This window comes from Salvia splendens, chromosome 11 (genome assembly GCF_004379255.2).
Source record: "Salvia splendens isolate huo1 chromosome 11, SspV2, whole genome shotgun sequence".
Classification (NCBI taxonomy): domain Eukaryota; kingdom Viridiplantae; phylum Streptophyta; class Magnoliopsida; order Lamiales; family Lamiaceae; genus Salvia; species Salvia splendens.
The window spans coordinates 5,708,246-5,717,460 of record NC_056042.1 but is presented as its reverse complement, the minus strand read 5'-3'; the positions used below and the strand labels follow the sequence as shown (position 1 = coordinate 5,717,460).

Sequence of the window (9,215 nt, the reverse complement as noted above, 5' to 3'; positions counted from 1 at the left end):
TTTAATCTTTTGCCTTAACAGTTAATAACTTAGCTACATGTTTGTTTTAAATTAAATCTAGCACGATTAACAAAGAAGCCCATAATATTTTAAAGCATCCCCCACCCCCCACCCCCAAAAGAAGAGCTGACTTAAAAAGGCAGGATAGCAGTCAGCAGAGTATCCAGTTTGCATTGTTGGACTTGGACCTCTGTTTGGACAAAAGAGTCAAGACCCCATTCGCCTAAAATACAAACGACTAAATCAAAATAATCATTTTAAATTACATTTCTTTTATTTGGTTTGCGCATAAATAAGTAGCCCAGGTTGACCCCCACTGTCCTTATTTGTCATTTCCCTAATCCTCAGGTCTAATTTGGTCTTTCTACACCCAAAAAATCCAACACCTGGCTCTTTTATCCTTGCATGGGCCCCATCCCTCCAAATTTTTTGAAAACAATGACTTTGCAACTAAAATAATTTCAAATGCATCTCCCTCTCTTTCTCTCACCTCACTTGCTCCAATCACCTACTTCTCACTTAATCTACTCTCCCACTATCAATTAACAATTTACCACTTCCACTACATTACCATTTACCACCGTCTCTTCTCTTCAACTACTATTTTATTAAGTGCAATTGACTTGTGTAATGAATTTGACAACCTTTTCGTTTTCACACGAAAAAACAATTTATTTATAAATTATATTTGTATAATTCACTCTATTTTTGTGAGTATGATAACTTTATCTTTATTTTAATTGCATACAAATTTAATACTATAACTAAAATTCAGATGTAAGTATGAAGTTTGAATATGGATCAATTTTAATTGTAAAATCAAGTTTAATTAAAATGATAAAAAAAATAATAAAATTTGTTCATGTTGGATAACTTATATGAACGCTATTATTATTATTCCATAATTTAGTAAAATCAAATCATTTTTTATTCATTTACATGAATGGTAATATATTTACCAACTAGTACTCCATCCGTCCCAAGGAAGATGATCCCTTTCTTGAGCGGCATGAGAATTTATGTAACTCTATTTTGTATGGAAAGTGGAGAGAGTAAAGTAAGAGAGATAATAAAGTAGAGGAAAAAATATTTTCATTTTTAATAATGAATTATTTTGATTGGGACCACCCAAAAGGAAAGTGTTTCATTTTGAATGAGAGGGAGTTGAAAAGTGTGTAATTTTTAATGAGAGGGAGGGAGTATTATTAAATCATTTAATGATAGTATTAGTAACTGATTATTTGGAAAACGGAGAGACACAGGAGATTAGAACCCAGTTGGCCTCTCTCTCTCCTCACTTTCTCTTTCCTAACTGTAGTCTTCAGCTCTCTGACTCTCTCGCCTCTCGAAAAACGAAAGGAGAAACACCTACTACTACCAACACTGCTAAATTCCACCTTCTCCACCTTCTCTACCTTCCCCCATTTCCCTCTTTCGTTTTCATCAACCGCATTCCGTCAAATCAGCCACTCGTTACGCAACGCGCCGCCGAAGAAATTCAATTTTTCCCCTTTAGGTAACCTCTACTCTCTCTGACAAATACTCCTCATTTATTCGGAAAATTTTCCCTTTCTGCTTCGGGGCTGGGGTTAGGATGAATCGTGGGATGTGATGGGGGCGGGCTTCTCGCAGGCGTTCCCCTGTTTCAATCCGTCCGCCGGAGCTCCTAATCGGTCGGATCCGGATGCCATTTTCGGCGGCAACGACGAAACCCTCGGTCACTCCTTCTGCTACGTGCGCTCCTCCGCGCGGTTCATCTCCCCAACTCACTCCGATCGCTTCGTATCTCCCACACACTCCCTCCGCTTCGACGATCCGCGCCCCTCCAAGCCGCCGGGTTACCCGGAGACCGGCTTCCGGGCCATCTCCGGCGCCTCCGTCAGCGCCAACACTGCTACTCCCATAACCGTCCTCCAACTCGGCGACATCTGCACTGATGCCGCCGGTGAAGCCAGCTATCAGAATAATTTTGGCAGCAGCAAGGGTTCTGTAGCTGGAGCTGGAACTGGGCCCCCCAATGTTCTGCTGGATGGATTCGAGAGTACGTCGTCGTTTAGTGCCTTGCCCTTGCAGCGGGTGCCGCGCGGCGGGGAGCAGCAGCCCTCGAGCCAGCTGGAGAGGGCTTTCTTCATGTCTGGCCCGATCGAGCGCGGCGCCCTCTCTGGCCCGCTGGATGCCGCTGCTCTCTCTGGCGACAGCAATGGGGGTGTGCCATTTTCGGCGCCACTTGGGGGCATGTATGTTAATAAGAGGAAGAAGAAGAGCATTTCGGGGATTCGCAATGCATTGTACCGCAACTTCTCTGTGGTGCCTGTAAGGAATTTCATTAGTGGAGGGGGGCAGCGGAAGGATGCTCCACCAGTAAGCGATAGCTGCAGAGAGACGCCACAGACTGGCTGTGAGGGCAATGTGCAGTGGGCATTGGGTAAGGCAGGTGAGGACCGGGTTCATGTGGTTGTATCGGAGGAGTTAGGTTGGCTGTTTGTTGGAATTTATGATGGATTTAACGGACCTGATGCTCCGGAATTCCTCATGAGCCATTTGTACAAAGCCATGTATAATGAATTAGAGGGTTTGTTTTGGGACACCGAGGATGCAGTTGCAGCTTCAAAAAATGCACATTTCACTGGGAATTCTCACCCTTCTGATGTTAATATAGATAATCGACAAGATTCAGAAAGCAAAGAAGGTCAAGTAGAAACAAAACTAGTTAAGAAGGTGATGTTTGGAGGGGAGCAAATAGAAGTTAGGAGGAGGAAGTTATGGGAATGTTTGGTGGAGGATGATCCCGGAGATGGGCTTGATCTATCTGGTTCTGAAAGATTTGCCTTTTCAGTTGATGATGCATTGAGTGTGAATGATGCAGGTTCAGCAGTGAGTAGGAGGTCTTTATTGTTGTCAAAACTGAAGCATGGGTTGTTGAATAGGCATAAGGAGAAGGAGGGAAACAAATTATTTCCCTGGAAGTTTTGGTCAGAGGGGAAACATAAAGCAATTGAGGAATTGAGGGAGAGCAATGTAGCTGGTGATGGGGAGGTTGTTGAGACTGGGAGAAGTAGTAGAACTGGTAGGAAAAGAAAGGTAGGATTAGTTGATCATGAGCTAGTATTAAGTGCAATGTCTAGAGCACTTGAAGTTACAGAGCAGGGATACTTAGATATGACTGATAGGGTTCTTGATCGCTACCCAGAGCTTGCATTGATGGGTTCTTGCTTGTTGGTTGCATTGATGAGGGATGACGACGTGTATGTGATGAATGTTGGGGACAGTCGAGCCATTGTAGCTCAGTTCGAGTCAGAAGGGGTAACCCGTGATACAGAAATGCAAGGTTCCGGTGATTACGGGTTCAATGGCGAGGGCATAGTTGAAGAGTTATCTTCTGTCAGCCAGACGGAGAGTAAAGCTGTAAATGAAGCTCATGTTCATCAACCTATGGGTTTGACTGCATTGCAATTATCAACAGACCACAGCACAAGCATAGAAGAGGTAACATTTTCTCCTTAGTGCTTGAGATATTTTCCTGGTATAATATCTGCCACTTGGTTTGTTTCTGAATCTTGCTTTGATTCTTTGCCTCAAGATTCAATAAATAGCTGGAACTGTTAGGTTTCAAATATCACAGTGCTGCTTTGAGTAAAAAATAGACTCTTAAATTATTAGTTTTAATTGGGAAAATTATAGAATCCATACATCTAAAAAGAAGGTCCTCTTGGAGATACTTTAATTTTGACTCTTGTTCACACTCTCATTGGTAAAATATGTTGCAATTTGTTAGGTTCTCTTGAAGGATCTCTTTCTCAATTTTATTTAAAGTTGTTGGCAACTCTTTGATAGGAGTCATACTCAATAATACACCCTATAGCTTAGGAGATTTCAAGCTAGCAACTGAGGCTTAAGATCTTGAATTGAAATATCATAGGCTATGTAAAGGTGGAGACTTTTAAGCATTTGTTGAACTGGATAAAGAGGAGAGAGGCTTGTTTTTACAGACCCAACTAGATATATTTTCATTAACCCTCAGCTTGTGACCATATGAATTGCTACCATCATTACGATTTACCTTAAATATCTTAATATGACATAATATAAAAGAAGACGAATATAGATAAAGAGCCGTACTAGTTAGCTGCTGCAAGATTGATTAGAAGCTTGAATATGAGCTGATATCTGGTTTGAACTGTCAATGCTAAGTTATTTTCTATCAGAGTCCCAATATTTTTACAACACATAAAATGGATTGGCATGATTACATAGTTCACGTGGACAACTATTACTATCCTAGCCAAAACCCAAGTCATGCTAACTTGCATGTTATACTCATGGAAAATACTCACAATGCATAATCTCATTTTCATCTTGCATACTCAACACCATTTGTCTGGGGGACACTGTGGCCGCCACTTCATTCAAGTGGCCTAACTTCCTAAAATTAGTACTTACATGGGCAGCCTGAATCCCCAATATGCTTATCATCCTGTAGACCCTTGGGTGGTGAGGTTCATGAAATGTCTTTTATTATGGAGTTTTACCACTTCAAATGGTTCCAAACATTGGAATGCATAAAAAATGCCATTTCCAAATATGATTCTGGAACTGAAAATTGAGTATGCAAAAAAGTGGGATTTACTTTTCTTTCTCCAACCTTCTTTGTTGTAAACTTATAAGTGAAAAATAAATGGTTATATTAATACAAATTGAAGGTGTAAAATCAGAGTTCTGGACTTCATCTTTGTTACGGGTTTCATTTTTGGCAATTTCACATATATATACTTCTCTTGTTACTGAAGTTGGTGATTTTCTCAAATTTCTTTAGGCATTGGTAAACAACTATTATATGACACAGCTAGTCTCACAATCATATTAACAGAAAATAGTGCTTGCTTGTCTTTAAAATCTACTCCCTCCGTTCCATAGTAGTTGAGTCATTTTGCCATTTTGGTACGTACCTTAGTAGTCGAGTCATTTACTTTTTTAGTAAAAGTCAACACATTTCTTTTTACTTACTTTCTCTTACTTTATTCTCTCTTCATCTTTCCACCTTTTTAATTTCCTACTTTATTTAACTCACTTAACACAATTTTTCTTAAATCGCGTGCCGAAAAGAAATGCCTCTACTACCGCGGAACGGAGGGAGGAAAACATATTATATAAATGTTAGGAATATCTTGAATAAAGTCGGATGTCAACAATATCAGAATGTATTGACTTATGATGTCACATAGCAAATTACCTACAAAAATTTGTCTTGACAGTTTAGGAGTATGGAATAACCAGGTAAAAGCTAAAATTCTTCTAAAACTTTAGTGGCAATAGGATGGAAGTGGTAAAAGTAGGAAGGAAATTTGCACAGGAAATTCTGATTTGGTAAAAATAGCGTGCCAAGCCCCATACTTTGGGAAATGGCATTAGAAACTGAAAATCACATTGCTGACTGCATATAAATCCTGCCATATCAGTGTGTATTACAATGTGAACAATTCACTAAGTCAAACATTGTATGGGAGTCGTTGTAGCATGTTATACTTACTGAAACATGTCGAACAACCTAAAGAGCATCCCGTGTGAATTGATTGTTTAAGGTCTGTGCATATTGAATGGTCACTGAAAAGGGATGTTAACCTCAGAATGATTAAAGTATGATTAAGTTAAACTAGACTTTTTGCTTATTTTGTTTGGTTAGGATTGTGAGGGAAAACTGAGATGAGTATGTTTAAGAGTACACATTTATGTGCTAGCCATAAAGTATATTTGAACTAACTGTTATAATCTGTAATTTATTGGTATAATTGTAGAGTTGGTAAGAAGAAGTCTAGTCGGATAAGAGTTCTTCGTGGTGTGGGAGGAAGAATGCGGAAGCATCAGGAAGTGTGCAAATAAAATTTAGTCAAGAAGTTCTCCTTGGGGCACACGCATTTTTTATAATATGCAACATATGACGAAATTCATATTATTTGAGAACACCCAAGCAACAATTTTTTTTTGTGTGAACATTGTATAGACATTTTGGACAAGTAATTTTATGGACTCTGCTGGGTCTATCTGTCTTGTTCATGGCATGCTCTTAGGTATCAAACTTTGTATGAGGAGGCATTTCCCCACTGATGGATGATAATTTACACAGTCCTTGTCATATGATCAGTTCTAAACACTTTTAATTTATTTCTACTTCCGTGTCACAACAGTACTGGATAGGGGCATTACAGTTGATTGTGGTGCCACTTCTATCATTTATAATGTGATCTATTTCGGGAAGTTATTAGAATCAAGAATGATGACCCATATGTCAAGGGGTTGGGCGGGGTGGATGAACTTTCAGTATTATATTAAATGCTTTCAGACCTCAATTTTTTTTGCTTTGTTACTGATTTGTTTCATATGATCAATATCAGGAAATTATTAGAATCAAGAATGAGCACCCAGATGACAGCAATTGTATAGTAAATGATAGAGTTAAAGGTCGTCTCAAAGTTACCCGTGCATTTGGGGCTGGATTCCTCAAACAGGTTTGTCCATCAACCCTTTCCCAGGGGCTAATTATTTTACAATGAGAAGCGATGTAATCTTTTGTTTTTGTATTTAAATTGCTCTGTCAAAGTTTACTTCCACTCAGCCTTCTGCCTGATGACATTGTGCGTTTTTGAACTCTGTGAGTGTTGTTCTAGAGCTTTTTGGTTAAGTTATGCTCTTGTTTACTTGACACGTGTGTATAGGCTAGCCACCTTCAATTTGCTTGACCCATACTCTATGGTCTTTGATTTTGAGTGCAGCAGAGGCAACCTTACTTCATATGTTAGTTTCTAAGTTTGCTTTTTAATGATAATTCTTGATTAATAGTTATTTGTTTGCAACATACTTCGAACTCTGGTTTGAATAAGGAATAGATAATTGATAAACAATCCTCTAACCAGGCCCTCCGGTAAATTAACGTCCTGAACTCAAGATTCAACATCCCTCTCAAACCTCGTGGGTCTTATTTATAAGACTCTCAAAAAGACTTAGGAAATAAAGATAATAGGTAGACTTATAGAGACTTCTAACCTTTAAATATAGACTTCTAGACTTTTAACAATTAAAGATAGACTTCTAAACTTCTAGACTTTCAGCTCTTGATGTGCATCAGTGTTCACTATAGATTAAAGTTAATTAGCGAGTTTTAGTATGCTGATTACCTTCTCAATGGTTGCTACTTAGCTCTTACTTTGCAGTTCTTTAAATAGTTTTTTTTTCTTAACCAAATGAACATTCTCTTCTGAGTTCTCCTTAATATTTTTATTTGCATTTTCCATCCCACTAATGGCATTTAATACATATTAATGCAGCATAAGTGGAATGATGCCTTGCTAGAAATGTTTCGGAATGATTATATTGGTACAGCGCCCTACATCTCGTGTTCACCCTCTCTTCGTCACCACCATCTGTGCCCCAGAGATCAATTTTTGGTGCTTTCGTCCGATGGCTTGTATCAGTACTTTAGCAATCAAGAAGTGGTCTCCCATGTGCAGAATTTCATGGAGAGGTTCCCTGATGGAGACCCTGCCCAGCACTTGATAGAGGAACTTCTGTTTCGTGCTGCCAGAAAAGCTGGTACATTTTTACTTTAAAGAAGTATGATAGTATATTATAAAATCTACCAAATGTTGATTCGGTTTCAGTATCGAGCCACAGATTATACTGGGCCAGGCTTTTCTTATCACTTTCTTTGAACTATTTGCAGTTTCTTAGTGTCTGAATATTCTCATGCCTCACATCTTCACTCCTTAATGTGCTATCTCTCATAGGATTTAGCTGATCAAGTGTCTATGACTAACTTTGGTGGAGAGAATATTTTCTGGGAGTTATTCTGTCCATTTACTCTTATATAAACTGAAAAACTAGTTAATAGGAGTTGCACATGTTCATCCTTTTCATATGATTAACTATTGGTTGAGAAATTTATTGTTACCTCTTGGCTGCTGACAAGATTAATTTCCTTTGATACATCTAAAATAGAACTGTATAACTGGAGATGTATGCTCGACTTATATTGCCTAGTTCAACTAAATTATGGAGCTCAATGAAAAAAGTTAATCTTCTTGGTCACTCTCATTTCATTAGGGTGCAATCTAGAGAATACAGGGGTTTGTGTACTAGTTGCTTGTGCCATGAATGTTAAAGAATATGCAGGCTGCATTCTTTCCCTATCGAAGTGTGTAAGGGAACCTTTTTGTTATGTTCTGTTGAAGTCCGGAAGAAATCTACTAGTTTCTTTTTTACTTGTTTTGAGTATAAAATTTGCTCACCAGACTGGCTGTATGTTCTGAACAATGCGGTTGTTTGCAGGAATGGATTTTCACGAGCTTCTGGACATTCCTCATGGTGATCGTCGGAAGTACCATGATGATGTCACTGTTATGGTGGTATCCCTTGAAGGAAGAATCTGGAAGTCCTCAGGGAAGTACCTTTGAGAAAACATCCACAGCACCAAAACATGTAAGCTCCAACGGAAACTGGAATATGATCGGTTCGTTTGAGAGCAGTAATGATCTTCCGTCTGATGCCATGCGAAACCAATGTGATGATGATGGAAGCTCTTAAAGAGGGAATGTTGCAATGGGATAGGAAATTTTTGTAGTTGCTGCCGTAAACTTGTTTTAGGCAGGAAAAAGACCTATTTTATTTTTTTCTTTTCTTTCTTTTTCCTTTTTCTTTTAACTTTTTTAGAGCCTTCTCATTCGTTTGTTCTTCATTGGGGTGGAGGGGGTTTAGTGGGTTTGAGCTTTGACATATCTGTCTTCTTTCCTTGAAGGCTGAATTTGTAATTCTGGGAAGTAATGTTCCCAAATGCCCATCCTAAATTATTCAAATCCAAAAGCATGTGTAGATTATCCTTACAAACAAAATACTACTACCAGCTTAGAGAAATTGAACAATACTTTTCACCAGTTTGGAAGTACAAAATTCTGTAAACCCAAAGGAGGATCAATGATGGTTACAAACTTGCTGCACCATACAATTACTTAATACACATTCAGTTTTGTTTTATTTTGCGAAATACATATTCAGTGTATTTTTTTTATCTTTGTTCTTGTAGGGATGGAGTCGCCTTATGTTTCCAAAATAAATTCAGCCTTGGATGCATGTGTGTATGTGTGTGGTGTAGGAGAGTAGTATTTTAGATTGAGAATAGACCACCAAATAATGACCGAACCTTCGTGCATATCGTATGCGTGCCCGTG

The 9,215-nt window shown here is 38.7% G+C and overlaps 1 protein-coding gene across 1 annotated transcript; it reads left to right on the top strand.

Annotated features, from left to right (window-relative positions):
* The first annotated feature begins 1,272 nt into the window (after nucleotides 1-1,272).
* LOC121756439 (protein phosphatase 2C 29-like) lies at nucleotides 1,273-8,921 on the top strand. Its single transcript, XM_042151990.1, has 4 exons — nucleotides 1,273-3,486; nucleotides 6,390-6,503; nucleotides 7,320-7,584; nucleotides 8,320-8,921. The coding sequence occupies exons 1-4, from the start codon at nucleotides 1,612-1,614 to the stop codon at nucleotides 8,442-8,444; spliced, it is 2,379 nt and encodes a 792-aa protein (XP_042007924.1). The 5' UTR covers nucleotides 1,273-1,611; the 3' UTR covers nucleotides 8,445-8,921.
* The last annotated feature ends 294 nt before the right edge of the window (nucleotides 8,922-9,215 follow it).